Source organism: Nyctereutes procyonoides, unplaced genomic scaffold (genome assembly GCF_905146905.1).
Source record: "Nyctereutes procyonoides isolate TBG_1078 unplaced genomic scaffold, NYPRO_anot_genome, whole genome shotgun sequence".
Taxonomy (NCBI): Eukaryota; Metazoa; Chordata; class Mammalia; order Carnivora; family Canidae; genus Nyctereutes; species Nyctereutes procyonoides.
Genome location: NW_026575146.1, coordinates 40,271,091 through 40,295,923, shown reverse-complemented (window position 1 = coordinate 40,295,923; position 24,833 = coordinate 40,271,091). Strand labels below are relative to the sequence as shown.

Here is a 24,833-nt window from a genome sequence, read left to right as displayed (position 1 = left end):
TATTTGCTAGAATCCAACACTTAAATACTCCTACAACCAGACCATCCCCATAAAAAAAAAAAAAAAAAAAAAGAAAAGAAAAGAAAAGAAAAAAGAAAAAATGGGACACCTGGGTGGCTCAGTCACTTAAGCATCTGCCTTTCGCTCAGGTCACGATCCCAGGCTCCTGGGATCGAGCCCCGTATCGGGCTCCCTGTTCTGCAGGGAGCCTGCTTCTCCCTCGCCTGCTCCCCATTTGTGCAAATGCTCTCCCTCTCTGTCAAATAAATAGTCTTAAAAAAAAAAAGAAAAAAATTAATTAATTAAAACTAATTAGTATTATTTCCTGATTTCAATCCTGTATGGCAATTAAACAAATCCTTCTGGATTGAACAAGTTTCCAGAGCAAATATTTTCAGTCATCAGTACCATCCCTGAAGTGAAATTAAAATAAATCTGATGACAATAATATTACACAGCTAGTTGCAATTTCTTAAAATGTTGAATTTCAGTTTACTAAAATATCAGCCCTTCCTTCTTCTATTGATGTTAAGACAAACCAAGATTTCCTTTATGTTGTACTAACTTAACAAAACTAATGATAGGAGTTTCACTTAAAAACCTGTATCTGCCTAAGAGCTCATTTCACAGCTATAACCAACTTTCTAATTACTTACTAATATATGGAAATAAAGAGATAAAGAGAATTTACAAGTGACCACTTCTTGTCAGAATTTGGGAAGAATCTCTACCAAACTCAAGGTAGATGGAGTAGGACTGAGAAAAATCCAATGCACAATATGCCTCACACTCTATTTTTTATAAACATATTTTGGATTCCCACAGCTAAAAAAGTGTTGCACTAAACCTTGAAGTCCCTTAAAGAGTAACAGATAAAACAATAAAGAAGCAAAAAAGTAGGATAAACCAAACATGTCAATGATAAAAAGAATTTTAAATAAAATCATGTTAAGACAGGGTCAAAAAACAGAATCAACCTCTATTTCTAAGAAACAATAGGCAAAGATATATCAAGCAAATTCAAACCAAAACAGTATAAAAACAATTCAAGGCTAATGATGCTGAAGTATGGCTATTATTTTATGCCATTAAATGGTATATACAAAAGGAATACGGAAAAGTCATAAACTACATGCCAAATAATACTGATTAGGTGGGAAAAAATGTTTTTGTAAATGAGGAACTGACAGAAACACAACAGAACTGAAAGACAATTTTTTTAGTTCTTAGGCAAGAAAGAGAAGGTAAAAATAAGGACACAAAAAACTGAATAAATGGGACTTATAACACTAAGTATATTAAATTATATTGCCAGTAGAGAATATATATTAGTTTCCAAGTGCCCATGAAATAAAAAACTGGATAGATATTAAGCCATAAAAAACTATTCCATAAACATAAATTTTATATGTGAACAAAATGCATTAAAACTTTAAAGTAATGAGAAGAATTTTAATAAAAATAATCTAACTACAAATATGTTTTCCTAAATAATTCTTGGATCAAAAAGGATACCAACGAGAGGCAATCTACAAAATAACAAAGAGCCTTAAATCTAGAGGGGAAAGGGATACTTAAGTTGTAATGAAGAGCAAATTCAAACTATAAATGAGGGATCATAACACAAAACTAAATTTAGATAAAGTTAAAAAGAAGAAAAAGTCAAACTGCAGAGAGGAAAAGGGAAAAATTAATAAATAAAAAACTTTAAAAAAGGAAATAATAAATAAAACCAAGACCTAGGTTTTTAAAATAACAGACTGGGTTTTGAGCACACACACAAAAGGGAAATAAGAGTAACAAGCAAGCACACATACTGCACACATCATATAGAAATCTCTGCTAGTGAATTTTGAAAATGTAAATATCATTTATATAAGACTATATATGTAAGACATAAATTTGTTACCAAGTCTGCCATAATACGAAATAGAAAACTAGGGACACCTGGGTGGCTCAGTAGGTTAAGCATCTGCCTTCAGGTCAGGTAATGATCCTGGGGTCCTGGGATCGAGCCCCATGTCAGAATCCCTGCTCAGTGGGGAGACTGCTTTTCCCTCTACCTCTGCCCCACCCCACAGAGAGCACATGTGTGAGTTCTCGCTCAAATAAATAAATAAAATCTTAAAAGATAGAAAGAATGAACAAATGAACTAAATTAAGTCACAGATATCTGAAAACGTTATCCAGACACTACTCCTCCCACCCAAAAAGGGACACACAATCAGATAGTTCTAGAGGTACATTCTTTCCGAATTTCATGAAGACATTTAAATGCTAATTAAACTGCTCCAGAACACAGGGTGGGGAAATAAAAGCCTTTCCATTTAAGTGTTCAAAGTTGGCATTAGCTTGCTTCCAAAACTGGACAAAGACAGCCCTCCAAAAAGGAAACTGACTTGCCTAACTTAAAAAAGCCTTTAAACAAAATTCTATCAAAATTAGTTGTATATTAAAAGATTAATTTACATGGGAAAGTGAATTTATTTCACTGAAAAATGATTTGATAGTAGGAGCATTAATATAACACACTAACAGCTCATAGTATTATATGGTCAAATCATATTAATAAATGCAAAAATAAAATACTTCTGTTTCTTAAAAGTTAGTAAAAATAGAAATTCTTTACTGTGAGAAAGAATCTATACTCAAAACAAGAGCTAGTGTGTTTACTGTAAATACTGGCAACATTCATATTAAAGTCAAAATAAAACAAGGATGTTCAATGTCTCCTTTTTACTTTAAACATTCTCAATTTTCTATCTAAAACCTATGAAACAATGAAAGATACACAATATAAGGAAAAATTCTAGGCCCCTACCAAGAAAATCTATGCTATCAACTGAGAAACTATGAAAAATAGTTAAGAAAGTCCGATAAGGAGGCTGATTTTCAAGTGAACATATTAAAACTTGATAGCTTTTTTAACTATAAGTAGTAACAACTCTGAAAACAAGGAGTACTCTTTCATAAGAGAAACAAAAAAAAAACACATAAAGTACTTAAAGGTAAATAGAAATGAACAGAACTTACAGCAAGAAAACTAAAAAACTTAAGTGAGAGCATAAAAAAATTAATAAACAAAACTATCCCATCTTCTTAAGCAATGAGACTTAATATAAAAAATTCAGTTTCTCAAAAGAAAATCAGTTTCTCTCAGATTATTATACAAGTTTTGTGCAATGGAAATTTTTTAGCACTTGATGAAACTATTTGAATAATACTTAGAATAAACTATTCTGGGAAAATAGGCAGAAAAAATTCTTAAAACTGTTTTTAAAAAAGACTATAAGGTGTTAGCTGTTTTATATGGTCAAGTTACACAACAAAGTGATACTAGAGCAACAAAAATATTACACTAGACAGAAAAGTCAGGATAATAAAAATCAAGTGGTACTAAAGCAACAAAGAGCCCCCAAACAAACGCTAGTCCATAGCTTTTGAAAATTGAGGTGTTTCAAACCAGAGGGGATAAATAATAATAATAATGACTAGGAGGTCAAAACAATTCAAGCTAGATTCAAAAAGTCAAGAAGCAGGCACAAGTAAGAGTGGTATCTTTTACCAACTAGTTTCCAATCTGTTTTTACTTATCAGACCGGTTTTCTTTAAGAGCTACCACAGAGCAACCACATACAATGTCTTCTAAGCAGTATTTCCTGCCCTTCTTTTACTAGAGGGTCAGGAACAGAGTTGCAAATGAGTTATAAATGTAAATATTTGAGAAAAAAAAACAATTTATTGACATTTTTAAAACCCTTTGGAGAAAGAATGGGTTCAGTTGTAGCTGCTTAACTACTTATGAAAGGATTAAGTTAGATCCCAAATGCACAGAATATACCAAAATCAATCCTAGATAAAGTAAAATATAAACAGTGAAAGTATATTATCAAATGCACTTGAAAAAGGCTGAACTAATTTAATACTCCTACCAGCACAATAAGTACCTCTTTTCCCTAGTTCATCATTTTCTTTGAGAAATTCTACTTAGAGGACTTTATGGCAAAGCAATAATCAAAAACATACACACACAAAAATAATTAAGGGTATCAGCTGCAGCACAGTTTTCAATTCTGAAATGCTGAAAATTTAAATTCCCAAACTGCTATCAAAATAATCATTGTACAATACTCAATAGAATATTATATTAACATTAGTAGTGATGTCACTGAAAGGCATGGAAGGATTTTTTAAAAAATGTTGTACAGTAAAAATAGTTCTGAGTGAGTTTTCATACTGTAATCCCAATCTATAAAAAGATACAATTTAAATTTTAAATTATGTGAATAAGTTTGAGGATAGGTAACAAAATGTTAACCAGTGAATTTTCTCCTCTTCCTACAGATTCTTCTCTAAATGTCCGTTTTTTTTGTTTGTTTGTTTGTTTTTTGTTTTAAGATTTTAATTTATTTATTTCAGGAAGTAAGAGAGAGCAAGTATGAGAGGAAGAAACAGACTCAGGACTCCACCCAAGAACCCTGGGATCATGACCTGAGCCGAAGGCAGATGTTCCACTGACTCAACTATCCAAGCACCCCTAATCAACTATCCAAGCACCCCTAATCTGGTTTTTAATTTACCAGATTTCCCAAATTAAAGACCCTTGGCTTAGGGCACCTCGGTGGCTCACTCAGTTAAGTGTCTCACTCTTGATTTCAGCTCAAACCATGATCTAGAGGTTGTGAGATCAAGCCCCACATGGAGCTCTACGCTCATTGGGGAGTCGGCTTAAGACTCTCTTCCTCCCCTTCCCTGCTGTTTGCTTATGCACTTCCCCTCTCCCTCTCTCTAAAATAAATAAATCTTTAAAAAAAATCCACTGCTTGATAATCAGAAAAGAAATATTTACAACTGGCAAAGATATTCCACTCTGTGAATTTGTAACTAATTAATTATACGCAAAAATATTCTATACAATAACGCTGATCTCAGCTTTACATAAAATAGAAAATAATTAGAAATGACTTAAATGTACAATAAAGAAAGGTTTAGATAGGTTATAGGAGAATGTCCATTTAAACTCTGTTTCAGAGGAATATTTAATGACCAGAAAAAATGTTAACAATATAATGTCTGGTTAACATACAGACTGTAAAATTGCATGGGTTCCAAACCTTATTTTTTTAAATAAATCCCTATGTATATGTAGAAATCACAAATTGCCTTATTTTAAAAAGGCTAGAAAAAAACAACAATATTAAAAGTGATTATCTCTGGATGATGGATTGTTGATAGTTTTAATTTTCTTAACACCACACTGTTACCCAAATTCCCTTGAAAGTTGAGTTTCGAAAGTATTATAAATACACAAGAATTTTGTGTGTATCACCCTTTAGGTAAAGGGCAAGGGCTAAGGAGAAGGGGAAAATTTAAAATTAAGCAGCCATCTAACCCAATGCTTTGATTTGGTTTTAGTTACAGAATTTTATTTCTTTTAAATTTAAAATGATACTAAATGAAGAGATTTTTAAATTTATCACATGGAAGTATAGGTTTTCAAAACACAGTAAACATTTTTTAATTAAATAAATTTCAAAAATAGATAAGCACTGCTCCAGAATGTAAGCTTTAAATTTTATTTATTTATTGTGACAGAGAGTGACAGAGAAAGAGAACACTGCACAAGTGGGGGCAGAGGGAGAAGAAAAGAGAAAATCTCAAGTAGACTCCCCGCTGAGCACAGAGCTCAACAGGGAACTTGATTGATCTCAGGACCCTGAGATCATGACCTGAGCCATAATCAAGACTCCATCCCTTAACTGACTGAGCCTCCCAGGAACCCCTGTTAAGCTTTTATTTTTTAAAATTAAAATCTTTAATAAAGTTTAAAGTAGTGAGAGTACTATTTTATAAAAGTGAATAAATAACTAGTTAATAAAGATGTCATCTACCTATAGCTCTACAATTTGAAAATTATATTGACTATCGTTTCAGGAATAGAAAGCCTTTTTAATACTTATATACTCTTAAGGAGAACCCAAAATACAAACATAATTCAATTTAATTGTCCTTTTCTCCTCTAAAATATGTTAGCATTATACTTACAAGTTAAATAGGGAAAACATGAGGTTCTTTAATTGTTGTAATATTCTAAATGAGTTTTAAATAAGGTAATTTTTAAAAATTATATGAAGATTTAAGGTCAAAAATAAATTTTTCTAAGAAATATGACATTTAATGATTACTAGGTATGCCCCAAAACCCTAAAAATAAAGAATGTGAAATAAATTTGTATCAAGAATATTCATATGATTCTTCATGCAAAATATAACCACTGACCCCTAAGTCAAAATATACCTATTTAAAATAATTATTTAAAATTAGATTACTAAAAACTTTAAAAAATGTTTATAACTTAACCAGACATTAATCCAGTCTACCTTACCTTCCTATAATTATTGCATTAAATCAGTGAATCTGACTAAAGCTTTTATCCCACACATGAAATCATCCAGAGTATACAATTTCCTATTTTCCACAAAAATAATGACAACTGAGTACAACCTCTCCAATTTGTGAAAGCTATACTTTTCATAAATGCTCCTTAAAAAGCATCATCATATTCACACTTTTAATAACTTTAATATTTTTGCTGGTACAACACTAGAGTTTTTTAAAAGTGTCTCACGGGGAAAACCCAATGAAACCAAAAGTTGGTTCATTGAAAAGGTCAATAAAATTGACAAATCTCTAGCAGGACTAACACAAATCTCTAGCAAGAAAACACAATTACTATTATCAGGAATCTACAAGGGGGTGTCACTACAGACCCTGCAGATGTCAAAAGTGATAAGGGAATACTGTGACCAAATCTACAAACACACTTGACCATTCAGAAAAAACGGATCAACTCCTAAAAAAAAGCACAAACTACCACATAACATGACTCACTGAAGCTATTGAAAAGCCCTAAAACTATTAAAAGAAATTTAGTTTGGAATTCAAAGACTATCAAAAAGGAAATCCTTCCAGACCCAAATGGTTTCACTGAAGACTTCAACCGTTTAAGAATTAACACCAAATATACACAAGCTTTTCCAAAAAACAAGAAGAGGGAACATTTACCAACCCATTTTAGAAGGTCAGTATTACCATGACATCATGATGAAAGAGAGGGGGAGGGGAAACACAGGGCAAGATGGAGGAAGAGTGAGGTCCCCAAGTCACCTGTCCCCACCAACTTACCTCAATAACTTTCCAACCATCCTGAAAACCTATGAATTCGGCCTGAGACTTAAAGAGAGAACAGCTGGAACCGTACAGAGAGAAGAGTGCGATTCTAACAAGTACAACTCACTTTTAGCCACTCTGCACTGAGCAAAATGACTAGAAGGAAGAACTCACGACAAAAAAATCAGAAACAGTACTCTCTGCCAAAGAGTTACAGAATTTGGATTACAATTCGATGTCAGAAAGCCAATTCAGAAACACAATTATAAAGCTACGGTGGCTCTGGAAAAAAAGCATAAAAGATTCAAGAGACTTCATGACTGCAGAATTTAGATCAAATCAGGCCGAAATTAAAAATCAATTAAATGAGATACAATCCAAACTGGAGGTCCTAACAATGAGGGTTAATGAGGTAGAAGAACGAGTGAGTGACAGAGAAGACAAGTTGATGGCAAGGAAGGAAGCTGAGGATTACAAAGAAAAACAATTAAAAGATCATGAGGAGGACAGCCCAGGTGGCTCAGTGGTTTAGCACCACCTTCAGCCCAGGGCTTGATCCTGGAGACCCAGGATCAAGTCCCACATCAGGCTCCCTGCATGGAGCCTGCTTCTCCCTCTGCCTATATCGCTGCCTATATCTCTGCCTCTCTCTCTCTCTCTCTCTCTCTCTCTCTCATAAATAAATAAAATCTTAAAAAAAAAAAAGATCATGAGGAAAGGTTAAGGGAAATAAATGACAGCCTCAGAAGAAAAAAATCTACATTTAATTGGGGTTCCAGAGGGCGCCGAGAGGGACAGAGGACCAGAAAATGTATCTGAACAAATCATAGCTGAGAACTTCCTTAACTTGGGGAGGGAAACAGGCATTCAGATCCAGGAGATAGAAAGATCCCCCCCTAAAATCAATAAAAACCATTCAACACCTCAACATTGAATAGTGAAACTTGCGAATTTCAAAGATAAAGAGAAAATCCTTAAAGCAGCAAGAGACAAGAAATCCCTAATCTTTGTGGGAGGAAGCATTAGGTTAACAGCAGACCTCTACACAGAGACCTGGCAGGCCAGAAAGGGCTGGCAGGTAATAATTTTCAGGGTCCTAAATGAGAAGAACATGCAACCAAGAATACTTTACCCAGCAAGGCTCTCATTCAGAATAGAAGGAGAGATAAAGAGCTTCCAAGATAGGCAGAAACTGAAAGAATATGTGACCTCCAAACCAGCTCTGCAAGAAATATTAAGGGAGACTCTGTAAAACAAAGAGGAAGTCCAAGGAAACAATCCACAAAAACAGGGACTGAATAAGTATTATGACACTAAATCCATATCTTTCAATAGTAACTCTGAACGAGAATGGGCTTAATGATCCCATCAAAAGGTGCAGGGTTTCAGACTGGATAAAAAAGCAAGACCCACCTATTTGCTGTCTACAAGAGACTCATTTTAGACCTAAGCCTGAAAATGAAAGGTTGGAGAACTATTTACCATTCAAATGGTCCTCAAAAGAAATCAGGGGTAGCCATCCTCATATCAGATAAATGACAGTTTATCCCAAAGACTGTAGTAAGAAATGAAGAGGGACACTATATCATACTTAAAGGATCTACCCAACAAGAAGACCTAAAAATCATGAGTATTTATGCCCCTAATGTGGGAGCTGCCAAGTATATCAATCAATTAATAACCAAAGTTAAGACATACTTAGATAATAATACACTTATACTGGGAGACTTGAACACGGTGCTTTCTGTAATTGACAGATATTCTAAGCACAACATCACCAAAGAAACAAGAGCTTTAAATGATACACTGGACCAGATGGATTTCACAGATATTTAGAGAACTATATATCCCAACGCAACTGAATACATATTCTTCTCAAGTGCACATGGAACTTTCTCCAGAATAGAGAGAAACCTTCTCACATCCTGGGGCACAAATCAGGTCTCAACCAATACCAAAAGATTGGGATTGTCCCCTGCATATTTTCACACCATAATGTTTTGAAACTAGAACTCAATCACAAGAAGAAATTTGGAAGAAACTCAAACACGTGGAGGTTAAAGAACATCCTGCTAAAAGATGAAAGGGTCAACCAGGAAATTAGAGAAGAATTAAAAAGATTCATGGAAACTAATGAGAATGAAGATACAACCGTTCAAAATCTTTGGGACACAGCAAAAGCAGTCCTGAGGGAGAAATACATTGCAATACAAATATCCATCCAAAAACTGGAAAGAACTCAAATACAAAACTTAACCTTGCACCTAAAGGAGCTGGAGAAAGAGCAAATAAAACCTACACCCAGCAGAAGAAGACAGTTAATAAAGATTCGAGCAAAAATCTCTATTTTCAATGAAATAGAGACCAGAAGAACTGTGGAACAGATCAACAGAACCAGGAGTTGGTTCTTTGAAAGAATTAATAAGATAGATAAACAATTAGCCAGCCTTACTAAAAACAAAAGAGAAAAGACTCAAATTAATAAAATCACGAATGAAAAAGGAGAGATCACCACCAATACCTAGGAAATACAAACGACTTAAAAACATATTATGAGCAGCTATATGCCAATAAATTAGGCAATCAGAAGAAATGGACGCATTTCTGGAAAACCACAAACTACCAAAACTGGAACAGGAAGAAATAGAAAACCTGAACAGGCCGATAACCAGGGAGGACATTGAAGCAGTCATCAAAAACCTCCCAAGACACAGAAGTCCAGGGCCAGATGGCTTCCCAGGGGAATTCTATCAAATGTTTATAGAAGAAACCACACCTTTTCTACTAAAGCTGTTCAGAAAGATAGAGATGGAATACTTCCAAACTCGTTCTATGAGGCCAGCATCACCTTAATTCCAAAACCAGACAAAGACCCCACCAAAAAGGAGAATTATAGACCATTATCCCTGATGAACACAGATGCAAAAATTCTCAACAAGGTATTAGCCAATTGGATCCAACAGTATATTAAGAAGATTATTCACCATGACAAAGTGGGATTTATCCCCGGGAGGCAAGGCTGGTTCAACACTCATAAAGCAATCAATGTGATAGACCATATCAACATGAGAAAAAACAAGAACCACATGATCCTCTCAATAGATGCAGAGAAAGCATTTGACAAAATAAAGCATCCATTCCTGACTCTTCAGAGTATAGGGATAGAGGGAACATTCCTCAGCATCTTAAAAGTCATCTATGAAAAGCCCACAGCAAATATCATTCTCAATGGGGAAACACTGGGAGCCTTTCCCCTATGATCAGGAACACGACAGGGATGGCCACTCTCACCACTGCTCTTCAACATAGTACTAGAAGTCCTAGCCTCAGCAATCAGGCAACAAAAAGAAATAAAAGGCATTCAAATTGGCAAAGAAGAAGTCAAACTCTCCCTCTTCGCAGATGACATGATACTGTGCATAGAAAACCCAAAAAACTCCACCCCAAAATTGCTAGAACTCACAGCAATTTAAGAGTGTGGCAGGATACAAAATCAATGCCCAGAAACCAGTGGCATTTCTAGACACTAACAATGAGACTGAAGAAAGAGAAATGAGTCAATCCCATTTACAACTGCACCCAAAAGCATAAAATACCTAGGAATAAACCTAACCAAAGAGGTAAAGGATCTATACCCTAAAAACTACAGAACGCTTCTGAAAGAAATTGAGGAAGACACAACAGATGGAAAAATATTCCATGCTCATGGATTGGAAGAATTAATAGTGTGAAAATGTCAATGCTACCCAGGGCAATGTACACATTTAATGCAATCCCTACCAAAATACCATGGGCTTTCTTCTGAGAGTTGGAACAAATCATCTTAAGATTTGTGTGGAATCAGAAAAGACCCCGAATAGCCAGGGGAATATTAAAAAAAAACAAACAAACAAACAAAAAAAACCAAAACAGAGCTGGGGGCATCACAATGCCAGATTTCAGGTTGTACTATAAAGCTGTGACCATCAAGACAGTGTGGTACTGGCACAAAAACAGACACAGAGATCAATGGAACAGAATAGAGAATCCAGAAATGGACCCTCAACTCTATGGTCAACTAATATTCGACAAAGCAGGAAAGACTATCCACTGGAAAAAGGACAGTCTCTTCAATAAATGGTGCTGGGAAAATTGGACAGCCACGTGCAAAAAAAAAAAAATGAAACTAGACCATTCTCTTACACCATACACAAAGATAAATTCAAAATAGATGAAAGATCTAAATGTGAGACAAGATTCCATCAAAATCCTAGAGGGAAACACAGGCCACACCCTTTCTGAACTTGGCCACAGCAACTTCTTGCAAGATACATCCACGAAGGCAAGGGAAACAAAAGCAAAAATGAATTATTGGGACTTCATCAAGATAAAAAAATCTTCTGCACAGCAAGAGACACAGTCAAAAAAAAAAAAAAGATCAACAGTCAACAAAACTAAAAGACAACCTACAGAATGGGAGAAGATATTTGCAAATGACCTATCAGATAGAGGGCTAGTATCCAAGATCTATAAAGAACTTATGAAACTCAACAGCAAAGAAACAAACAATTCAATCATGAAGTGGAATGCTCCACTTCCCTTGCCATCAGGGAAATAGAAATCAAAACCACAATGAGATACCACCTCACACCAGTAAGAATGGGGAAAATAAACAAGAGAGGAAACAAAAAATGTTGGAGAGGATGTGGACAAAGGGGAGCCCTCTTGCACTGTTGGTAGTAATATGAACTGGTGCAGCCACTCTGGAAAACTATGTGGAGGTTCTTCAAAGAGTTAAAAATAGAGCTGCCCTACGACCCAGCAATTGCACTGCTGAAGATTTATCCCAAAGATACAGATGCAGTGAAACATCAGGACACCTGCACCCCAATGTTTATAGCAGCAATGTCCACAATAGCCAAACTGTGGAAAGAGCCTTGGTGTCCATCGAAAGATGAATGGATAAAGAAGATGTGGTCTATATATATGCAATGGAATATTACTCAGCCATTAGAAATGACAAATACCCACCATTTGCTTCAACGTGGATGAAACTGAAGGGTATCATGCTGAGTGAATGAAGCAAGTCAGTTGGAGAAGGAAAAACATTATTATGGTCTCATTCATTTGGGGAATATAAAAAATAGTGAAAGGGAATAAAGGGGAAAGGAGAGAAAATGAGTGGAAGTATCAGTGAGGATGACAGAACATGAGAGACTCCTACCTCTGGGAAACAAACAAGGGGTAGTGGAAAGGGAGGTGGGGGGTGTTGGGGTGATTGGGTGACAGGCTGAGGGGGGCAGTTGACGGGATGAGCACTGGGTGTTATGCTATATGTTGGCAAATTGAACTCCAATGGAAAAAAAAAAACAGAATACAAAAAGAAAAAGACAACTATAGCTCAATATCCACCATAGCCAAGTGGGTTTTATTTTTTATGGATTACAAAAAAAAAGGCTGTTTCAACATTCAAAACTCAATCCATGTAATATGACATAACAGTCTAAAGAAGAAGAAAGTCACATGATCAGACCAAATGATGCAAAGCATATGACAAAATTCAGCATCCATTCATGTCAAAAAAAACTCTCAGCATATAGCAATAGAAGGAAATGTCTTCAACTAGACCATTAATCTTTTAAAATTTGCAGAAAACTATAGCTAACATCTTAGTGAAGGTGACAAGGAAAGGTACAAGGCTTTGTGGTGATGAAGTATTCTGTATCTTGATTGTGGTGACTGGTTTAAGAATCTACAAATGTAATCAAATGGCACGAAACTCTGCGCCCACACTGCACCAATGTCAAATCCTCACTGTGTGATGCTACTACGGTTATGGAAGATGTAGCCACTGGAGGAAACCCAGTGAAGAGAACATGACACCTTCCTGAAATTTCTATCACATTTTTATGAGACTATTCAAAGTTAAAAAGATTACTTTAATTCTCTTCTAGATGAACTAACATTAAAAACTAGATTTTATGCGGCATAAGTAACAAACCTTTAGTTACATTTAATTTGGATGAAGTCGAAGATATTCATTACATTTTAAAGGGTTTTCACCAACAAAGCAAAGCTCAGCTTATTTCAGATTTTGCATAATAAATATATGAATTTTGAGAACTAGAGAAAATCAAAGGAACACTGAACATTTTTTAAACATGTCAGTAATTAAAAAAAATTTATGTCCTTCGGTTATGATGCCTGCATACCTTCTAAATTTGGGGAATAAAACATTTCTTACCATAATTAAATTGACTGTTGGACTTTTCACAGTTAATGATGTTAAACCGGTAAGCAACACCCAGTCGCATTCCGCTGACCTCAAAGTAAAACCACTGGTGATAATGATTGCTATTTATATCTGAGTTCAAAATAAGATCATATTCATTTCTGAAAACAGAAAATAAAGAAATCTGATGAAAATTAGGAAAATATTTGTGTTTAGACAAAATGAGAAAATTTTAAATGACTTACTTTCTAATTTGAATTACTTTGCGCAGATTCCCAGATTCGAATTTGGAGTTAAACTTCAAAATATCTCCTTCTTCTGGAATGGCGTAACTAAACAGAATTTTTAAAGTGAGTATAATAAAATACATTGCATGTAAATACGTGAACAAAAGATAAATAAAACTACGCTACAAATTAAAAATATACCACCTCATGGCCACCTCACCCATCTCATTATTATGAAATACCATTATAAACCAAAAATTGTAACCAACACAAGCAAAACACAAACTCTGGCTAACATTTATAGATTTAAAAATTATAATTATAGGTGGAGATTTGTTCCCACATTTAGAGTGAATGTTAATCACAAGAAATTTTGCCTCACTGAAGAAATGTCATTCCTAAATACTAATCATATAAAAAGACCAGATATATTTTTTAAAATTCATATTACTGAGTAGCAATAATTCTAATTAAGCTATGTAGTTCTCAGGTGAAAATATTTTAAGTTTATAGAGCTCTATTACATAATAGATATTATATACTCCGGTTTCTCTTAAGATCATATAAATCTTTTGCCTTTTACATAACAGATATTATCTATTAGTGCCAAAAAGGTGAAGGTTTTGTCTGCACTTTACATAGTCCCTACTTTAGTTAAGTATTTACTGAGTGCCTATAAGGTACTATATCTGGTTTTAGTTGTATGTCTGCCCATTTCCCTGATTAAATACCAATTCTTCCTCTTCTGAAGCTTACATTTCAATAGGGGTTAACTAAGACCCCAAGAAGCTCAATGATTTTGTCAAAAGTCACTTGAGTTAGAAATAGCACTGGTATGTATGCCATACTCAGGGTTTCTGAGTTTCTCTTTTTATCACATCTGCATGATCTGTATGATACAGAATTAAAGGAATGAAATAACTAAGATTTTTGAATAAGGTAGACTTGGCTTTCATCTTTAAGATTATTCGAAATTCAATCATTAGCTTTGATACAGCTTTTACCCTTATTTCTCTGACAAAGATCTTTAAAAAGTGTTTTATTTCCTCCAAAAAGACCAGTTAAGATGTGAAATTCTCCCCAAAATATTAGAATATTGAGAGAGGGGGTAATCCATTGAGGGCTAATTAAATTTCTCATCTAAGGAGATAATAGTCACAATCATCATTTCCAATTTTTGTGTATTTACTTATATTTAAACCCTAAAATGTGATGATATCAGTGATAACCCTAAATTTTAAATAACACCAATGCATGAAGCATCATAAACAAATGGCTTCACAAGTCAAGAAAGTAATAAAAAGGACTGATGCACATCATAAGCGGTAAGAGACAAGGAGAGTAGTGGGAACTATGGAGAAGTTAGCAAGCATATGCTCCTTCTAAAAGAGATGGTAATTTGCTGTCCCAAGAAAATGAAGGCTTACTATTACAGGACAAGGCAGCATTTCATGTGAAATTTCCACCCTCTCCAATGAAGGTAATTTTAGATTTTTTTTAAAAAACACAGCATCACTTTGTAATCTTTCTCTTACTATAAGCCCATTAAAAGTCTACCTAAGTACAAAGCCTGTAATATATCCAATTTAACATGGGCAAGCTAGGAGGGAATTAGCTATTTTTTTTAATTTTACAAATAACAATGAAAGAGTATAAATACAACTAATAAAAGTAAAAGCAACAACAGACTTACTTTGGGTTATCTAAGTCATACACCACTCGATCTATGATATCACTCTGATGTATTAGCCTCTCAATATCTTGAGCAATTTTTGTCCTGAAATCATAAAAGAGAAGTGTGACCACCAAAATTCATTATTATATGCCAAGGCACAACTTTCTCCAAAATAAGTTTTGGAAAAAAAAATAACTTTTGGATGAAAAAAAGTATAAAATGGTAAAACTTTCTTAAAATAAAAGTAATCATTCCTCTATATTTTGTACACAGAAAGAATTATCAATACATAAGAAAACAAAAATTACTATTTCTCAAGTCCGAATTCCAGAAAACTGTGTAGAATTCAGCTGCAAGTCCAATAAACAAACAAAATCCTGAATGTATATTATGACTTCCCATATAGAAAAGATATCAAGTCACTCTTTAGCCCTCAAGCAAATAATTTTATAAGCATAATAACAGCAGTAAAGATCTAAAAAGTCAGAGATTGTGTACAAGGGAGATTTTTTAAACCCACTCTTGCTGGAATTTAACTAAAATGCAACTGGCAATGGACTCGCACATTCTGCAGAATCTGTGCTCTCTTCTGTAACTGGAGAGGAAATGTGGAGGGGAGGGGAACACTTGTGTCGGGAAACAGAGAGTGAACCCTGAATCTCTAGGATTCAGGGCCTGATCTCCCCCTGAATCAGTCCAACAAAATGGGACACCAACCAACAGGAAGATTCCTAAAATCCCTGCCACTCACCTAGAAGAGTGAGCCACACACAAATCCCACAATCTTCCCTGTCAGTAATTAAATGAAGGAATATAACAATTGCTGCAAGTAGCACCAAACTGTAACCAAATCAGAACAAATTTGGAACATAAAGCCAGGTGCCTGGGACCCCAGGTACACTGGCCACAAAGATCATGGTAAGAAGTTGCCTGACACAGTATTATCACTACTCTAAAAGAAGAAGCCAATTATACGAACTGATTTAAATTTCAAGTTTCTCTGTTTCAGCTAAAAATTGGTAATGCAGATTAGAACTGTGTTCTATTGATTTATTGATATAGCAGAATGAGAAAATCTGCCAAAATGGTTATAATAAAATCTTAAGAATACACTGAACACTGAAAGTCTCCCGAACTTCAGGAAGATGTGAAACTAGTCTCCTGCACAAAAATGTTTCTTTGTGATTATGGAGTATTAGCTCTCACACAGTTTAGAAATATATCTAATAATATCACAGTATAACTTCAGAATAAGCTAAGACCTTATTCTGATGAAGAACTCAAAATTATCAAGAAAACATTAAAAGGTATGATAGTTACAGGAAAAAATTTTAAGAATGTACAACTCTAAATTTTAGTTTTTTTTTTTTAAGATTTTATTTATTTATTCATCAGAGATCGAGAGAGAGAGGCAGAGACACAGGCAGAAGGAGAGGCAGGCTCCATGCAGGGAGCCCAATATGGGACTTGATCCTGGGTCTCCAGGATCACGCCCTGGACTGAAGGTGGCGCTATACCGCTGAGCCACCCAGGCTGCCCATATTTTTAGTTTTATTCTACAAAAAATAGCATCACTGACAAGCAGTTTATTTAAAAAAAAAAGTATCAAAGGATTATGATATAAATCCTTGTTTAAGTTCATTGTCATAACTTTCAAATGGCAAGTTCTTTATAAAGAAATAACCTTTTAAAAAGCTATTACAATAACAAGTCCAAAACATCTAGCTCCCAGACCTTCAACAATAAAAGAGATGGCACTCATATATATTCAGATATACCACACCAAAAAAAAAAAGTGAATATTTAAGTATAGGTGAATGACTAAATATATCTATTTGCCAGAGTAAGGAGTCTCTCATGTTCTGTCACCCTCTCTGATATTTCCCATTCATTTTTTCTCCTTTCCCCTTTAATCCCTTTCACTATTTTTTATATTCCCCATATAGTGAAACCATACGTTTGTCCTTCTCTGATTGACTTACTTCACTCAGCATAATACCCTCCAGTTCCATCCATGTTGAAGCAAATGGTGGGTATTTGTCGTTTCTAATAGCTGAGGAATATTCCATTGTATACATAGACCACATCTTCTTTATCCATTCATCTTTCGATGGACACCGAGGCTCCTTCCACAGTTTGGCTATTGTGGACATTGCTGCTATAAACATTGGGGTGCAGATGTCCGGGCGTTTCACTGCATCTGTATCTTTGGGGTAAATCCCCAGCAGTGCAACTGCTGGGTCGTAGGGTAGCTCTAGTTTTAACTTTTTAAGGAAACTCCACACAGTTTTCCAGAGTGGCTGTACCAGTTCACATTCCCACCAACAGTGCAAGAGGGTTCCCCTTTCTCCACATCCTCTCCAACACAAAAACAGATACTTAACAAAAGTTTGGGGGTTTAATGGAAAATTGTATTAACAGCCTGATAAACAGCCCAGTTCTATAGCAAAGTTCCATAGTATAAGAGTGTCAGAATAGCACAGACAGCCATAGGGCGGGGACAGGTCTAAGTGTGTGAGCTGACCCAGTGGTGCTGTGGGGATTATAAAGCACAGGCTCCATCTAAAAAACAAACTGACTGCTGCCAGACAGGAACCACAGATTAAGTTTGTCACACCAGTTTTTCAAGAAACATCAGGAAGTCGGATTTCTATGCAGAATATCCCACATTTTAAATGTTTGCAATCAATAAAAACAAACAAAAAACAAAACCAGTCTGCAAGTGAAGCCCAACATCATGTACAAGTTAATGTGCAGTGGTTTTCAACCTTTGATTGTATTTTAGGGGACACAGTGGCCCATGTATATTACACTAGACCTAACATAACACCTGAATGAAATACCTACCCTGCCACCAACCCTCATTAATAAAGAGGAAAACCAGTCCTTTATTCAGGCATGGATTAGTGTTAAGCAACCAACTTGCATAAAAGAATGTCAATTCCTTCCTTCCTTTACTTCACCTGCCTATTAAAATATATAGTTCTCCAGTCAAAACAAAACAATAAATATGTTCCAGGTACCCTCAGGGACTATAATCTTAAACTTACTAACATTCAGTATCTATCAAAGATCTGGCCCAGAAGAGGGGCTTTATTTATAAACACAAATATAAACACAACCTTAAGTTAGGTTTCAACCAATACAGAGCAGCCTTACAAGAAACAATTTAATATATCTCCTTGCTATATTTACTACGAGGATATTATGGGGAATGTTGTTGTTCATTACATACATCCTCTGTTCTCCCAGAGGATCCAGAAAAGATAATCTTTATAGAGAGTATGGTTTATGATCACTATATATAAATGAACAGGCTTATGATCTAGGCCAGAGTTAGATCCTGACTCTGCCATGTACTAGCAGCATAACCTTGGATAAGCTGCTCAAAAACCCTAACCTCCACACAGTCTTCTGTAAAATAAGAAGAGCAATTTCCTTACAGAGCCATTATACCATGAAATGGCATACTTTATATACAAATATACACTGCATGTAAAGTGCTGATTACTTAGTTGTCTGGCCCATAAAAAAACACTCAGTAAAAGTTATGTGCTGCTGTTGCTCCTACTAAGATTTCTACTATTGTTGCCATTCCAGAAGTACTCATATTTCCCGAGCCACTCTGAACTTACTAAAAAGAAATCCAAGGTTTTGCTTTATTTATTTTGCTGTGGCCACAATTATTCTACTTTTTAATTTTAAACTTCTGAACAGATAATATAATGACATGGAGCAAAAATCACATGCTACATAAAAGTATAAGATGGAGACTCTTATACACTTATACACTTCCAACACAACCCATATCCTCCACTCATCCAGTAACTACTTTCATTACTTTCCCTCCACAAGGAGCTTACAGCTCCTTTCCATCAGTGCCTAGATATCTTTTTGGTTTTTAATCACTGCACTGTATTCACAGAAAAGATATACCATAATGTATCTAACTAGTTGATTGATGTCCACAACACCATAACAAATGACTTTGAACACCATTTCACAGATGTGCAAATCATATGCATAGGTCTATACGCCATGCATATAAATTCTGAATTTCCAGATATGGGATTAATGTGTCCAAGGAAATATGTACTGTTAATCTTGATAGATCTTGTCAGACTGTCCTCCACAAGAAGTACTATCATTTTACAATCCCATTATTGATGTATAAGAGAGCCAGTTTCTCCACAGCCTCATCAATAGAACGTGCCAGCAAACTTCTAGATTTTGACAATTTGCTATGTGGGACATGGTATCTCAATATATTTTAATTTGCATTTCTTTTATTTTGAGAGAAGTTGAACATATTTCTGTGAATAAGAGTCACTGTATTTCCTTGCCACATTTTTCATTTTTTTGATAAAAGTATTTTTGTACAGTATCTTAAATACTTTTTAAAACAAGGCAATATGAAATATATTTTATTATAATATACAGCTAGGCAATTTTTCTAAAACACACAAAAAATAATGGAAAGTAAAATCAAAATGCTAAAAGTTACTCCCTCTAGGGAATGGGGCAAAGAGCGACCTTTCTTCTAATTTTTCTCATGCTCTAATTTTATGAAAACAGGAAAAATGCATCCCAAAATGCTATGCATTCTTTAAACATCAAGAGATAAGTTTCACTTTAATTTATTAGCCAACTAAATCAAATATGGATTCAAGTAATTATCAGTAGGTGATTACAATAAAAAAAAATTTTTAAGGGTTAACACACAGTATCTACATTGAGATATGAAGCTTGTAATAGGTTTTTCTCCTTCCAAATGAGATGAAGAAATTTTTAATGAAGTTTTATTCATTTGCTGCATTATTTTAAAAAGATTAATGGGGATGCGTGGGTGGCTCAGCTTCAGCTCAGGTCGTGTCCCAGGGTCCGGGATCAAGCCCCAAATCAGGCTCCCTACAGGGAGCCTGCTTCTCCCTCTGCCTATGTCTCTGCCTCTCTCTTCTGTCTCTCATGAATAAATAAATGAAATCTTTAAAAAAATTAATGATTAAAAGATCAGTGATAATCATACAACAGAAATTCAAAATAACAAAAAGAGATTTTCAATGAGTAATTTTAAGGAGTCTAATGCTTTCTTTTCTAAAAATGATAAAATAGTAAATCCTTATTAATCTTGACATTATTCATTTACAATTCTACTCCATTCACATATGGGCTGGGTGAAAAAGTTGGGAAATAATTTACAAAATGTTTATCATTTGCTCAAAAACTAAATTGCAGAAGACTAGGCAGATAAGATAAGCAAAGTAGAAACATCCTCAATGTAGTATTTCAAAAAAGGAAGCATTTCTGAGTACTTAGAAATTCTTATTACCTGGCCTCTATTGGATACCTTATCACAAATACAGAACCAGAAAGCCTCAGACAGTCTAGCTAGCTACCGGGGTCAAACAAACCTTTTCCATTAAAGACTAAATAGTAAATATTTTAGTCTTTGCAAAGCCACATGCTCTCTATGACAAACATTCAACTCTGCCACTGTGGCACCAAAACAGCCACAGATCACACATAAGCAAATAGCTGTGCTCCAAAAAACCTTTATTTATAAACACAAATATGAATGTCATATAATTTTCATGTGTCACAAAATGTTACTTTTCTTTGGATTTTTTTTGAACCATTTAAATGTGTAAAAAGCATTCTTAGCTTACGGGCTGAACAGAAACAAGTAGTAGTGAGCTGCGTTTGACACAAAGGGCTGTAGTTAGCTAACCATGTTGAGGTGAATAACAAACCTTTCTGATCATGACCTACAAGAAATAGATTTTAAAAACCAATGCCCTGGTCAGGTGTCTGGGTGGCTCAGGTTAAGTATCTGACTCCTGATTTCTGCTCAGGTCATGATCTCAGGGCATGGAATCAAGCCCCATTTTGGGTTCTTGCACTCAGCGGGGCATTTGCTGGAGATTCTCTCTCTACCCCTCTGTTCTCCCCACCCCTGCATATGCTTCTGCACTTTCTCTCTATAAAATACATAGACAAATCTTAAAAAAAAAAATACTGCCCTGAATGCGCATGCACATGCTCACACATATACCTGAAACAAAGGATTATGACATAATACTTTGCTGTACTACATGCGACACACTGTTACCTTCTCTTTTAATACTGGTTTCTAATGGACATCAATCCACAGTTTGAAAAGAAAATTGGTTATCTAGAGAAATTAAATTATTTTGCTGAAACACACATATACACAATCAGTGGAAGAGTCAAGTCTAAAATCCAAACATTTTGACTTGCTTGTCAGAGTACCGTGGCTGCCAGGACACACCACAGTGACTCATCACTCGTATCAAGTCAAATCCACTGGTTCAAGTATGTTTGCTACATGAGTTTGTTCTTCCAGTCTCAAATTAATGTCACTTGAGAGAATAAATGCAGGTCCCCTACAGTTCCTGGGTGTATCTCCTGACAACAAACTGAGAAGACAAAGGTTAAACAGGATGAACTTTGTCCCCATCATTGCAACTGTTCTCAGGGCTACAACTTCTCTATCCTGTGACATCAATCTAAATCCCCCTTTCCCTCAGCTATCACTCTGCAAGTCTTGGCTTAAGTAACCCAAACTTAGAGTAGTCTAAGCCCCTGGCAATTCTATCCTATCATATCATTCCAGAGTGGCTATGACATGCCCACTCACACTTAAAATGAGTAGATCACATGAGTTCCACACATTCAACCTGCTGCCATTGTGTACAAGCAATCTTACCACCTTTAGCTGATCTGGGTCAAGAAAATACAGCCAATTTCTGCCTGCTGGTCCTAGACAGAAGAGTCTTAAGTAACTTGTTGACAACCACAGCTTGTGGTTAAGTTGCACCCTTACTATGTCCCCCATGGGAAGACTGCATCCACTCTGAGCACCAGGACTAACCCTGCAGAACTCAGAGGTACCCAGACAGAAAGCACCAAGCCCCAGTAGGACACTGCAAACTACAAGTAGGTAGGACCACTTCCTGTCCTCACCTCCCAGTATGAGACCTATGTATTCTTTGTTTTGAGGATACAGAACTGTGTGGATATACTTTAGTGCATGTACTTCATTTTGAAAGATGGCAACCCATCACTGCAGAGTATTTCCTCCTACTTGGAGCTTCACCTGTGCCTTCTGAAGGCCATTCTAGCACTCTAAGAGGCCAGCTGTCTCTGGACAATGCAGTGTGTGATGCAACCAGTGCATGCCAGGGCACATGTCCACTCCCACAAAGCCTTCCCAGCAAAGTGGGTCCCTTGTTCTGATGCTATGTTGTATGTGATTCCATACCTGTGGGTCAAGGAGCCAATTGGTAGCATTAAACATATACCAAGTTGCTAAGTAAAAAATGATTAATTTATACTATATACTAAATATTAAAAAATTAATAAGATACAGTTGTTGCTTTATAAAAGCCTACAGTCCAAGGATAATCAAATGCCCACAGCAGTGTCTTCCTTTATCATTACATATTATACTATACAACAAGAGCATCATGATGTTTTTAGGCACAAGTAAACCATCATCACAAAACTCTAAACATAATCACTGAAAATAGTCAAGTTGCACTACAAATGTATTTATATGCCAAATATTACTAGATGGTAATACTTAAAACTATTTGTAATTTCTAAAATTAATCGGCAAGATTGAATAACTTTAGTCAGTTTTTATGAATCCCAAATTTTCATACTGAGTAGTTCCACTTTCAATTTTTACAACAAAAGAATACTGTCCACATTTTAAAAAATCATATATCTAAATCAAGCTCAAATTATAATAAAATTACAAATTAACATAACACTAATATTTATTCAAAAATTAGTAAATAATCTGTATTTTCAGATCCCATCTAAATAAAAAATTTCTAAATTGTCCAGTGGTCACGTTTATTATGCCTGCTTCATTTGAATAAGTAATGAGCTTAGAAAATAAAGTTAATCCATAAGGATAAATTGCAAGTAAGTGCAAAATGTCCAAAGAAGGTAAAAAATTACCAATAACTTTAATTCAGAGTACTCTTCTTCCTAAATACCCATATTTTGACAATGGTCTTGTTTAAAAGAAAGAAGAAACTTGTAACTCACCTTTGTACACCATAAGGTCTTTCTAAAATAGGCTCTTTGAATGGGGGTGGAATGTGACCAAAATAATCAGGATAAGCCACCTCTGAATATTCTGGGACAGACTTTGTATTTTTTACAATCTCAATATAGAGATCTGAGTCGTGGAGTGTGGGTCCATCAGAGACTTCTACTGATGCTTGTTCCACTGATGAAGTAGATTCTGTATCTTCATCATCCTCAGTTTCAACTCCAGTACAACAAAGCTTCCCTAGCTGAACTGTTCTGCTCTCAAACAGAACATTTCCACAAGTGGCCATGTGTGGACAAGCTTTAGTGCACGTGAGGACAGTAAGAGGGAGACTGTAGTCCTTCTTCGCTCCTGCAGTAAAACCTGGGGCTGTCTGAGGAGGGATATTCTGCAAAGTAATTCGGTCCAAGGCCTTTACAATATCATTGTTTAAGCCCTGGGCCGAAGATATAGTTCTGTTTTGATCACCTAGCTGCTGTTGTGATGTTCTGTCATTATCTTTAGTATCTTCTTTTGCCAGATCCACACAGGTAGGTTTCTTATCACTTTCATCTGCTTTAGGAGACACATTCGTCCTTACAATTCCTTTTCTTAAATTGCCTGGATTGCCAGATGCTTCCTCTCCCGCAGTAGGAACAACAATAGGCCCGCGTACTTTTCCCTCAAATACAAAAGGCTTTGGTTCTTTGGAGATTAAATCATAGTCCTTCGAAAATAAAAAATATGTTTAATCTTTTATCTGTAAATATTAAAATGTATCAACAAAACTAAGACTATATTCTTGTACATGCTGCTTCAGAAAACTAACATCTGAAAGTCATAAAAATGGATAAAACAGGGTATGTTTTAATTTCACTAATAAACAGTATTTAGCCACAAAATTCATTACTTACTTTACTTTTTCTATTATAAAAATAATACCTACATGTAAGAGAAATATGTGGAATTTTACCAAAGCACAAAGATATCAAAAGCATCCAGATCCTTATTAAAGGAAACACAACAACCTAATTGTTATTCATTAATTCAACAATTAGAGTATCTTTTGTGCCAAGCAATGTTTCAGGTACTCAAGCCCCATCAGCTTAAAAACAGACACAAACAAAAAAAACTTCCTTCTTGCAGCTTACATTCTTCTATGTAAGTAAGGAAGGCAGACGACTGTCAACACAAGTAATAAACATGACATAGGGATGTTTGGGTGGCTCAGCAAGTTAAGCATTCACTCTTGATTTTGGCTCAGGTCAGGATCTCAGGGTACTGGGATCAAGCCATCCATCACACTCTGGGCTCAGTAGCAAGTCTGCTTGAGGATTCCCTCCCTTTCCCTCTGCCCTTTCCCCTGCTTGGGTGCTCTCTCTCTCATCCCTCTATAAAATAATCTTTTTTTTTATGACATAAATGTATTTTATGGAATGAGAGTAGGCTAAAATGTTAAAGAGGGTATCTACTTTCGTGTAGATT

General features: G+C 35.3%; 1 protein-coding gene across 9 annotated transcripts in view; it reads right to left on the bottom strand.

Annotated features, from left to right (window-relative positions):
• The window catches only part of AGTPBP1 (ATP/GTP binding carboxypeptidase 1), a 257,351-nt gene that overhangs the window by 126,120 nt on the left and 106,398 nt on the right, over nt 1–24,833 (bottom strand). For all 9 annotated transcript variants that reach the window (XM_055310029.1, XM_055310025.1, XM_055310027.1 and 6 more), the window contains 4 exons: nt 23,363–24,075; nt 15,302–15,385; nt 13,627–13,713; nt 13,394–13,542 (listed from right to left, as the gene is read on the bottom strand). In XM_055310029.1, the coding sequence (XP_055166004.1) occupies nt 13,394–13,542; nt 13,627–13,713; nt 15,302–15,385; nt 23,363–24,075 (1,033 nt within the window). The remainder of the gene's footprint in view (nt 1–13,393; nt 13,543–13,626; nt 13,714–15,301; nt 15,386–23,362; nt 24,076–24,833) is intronic.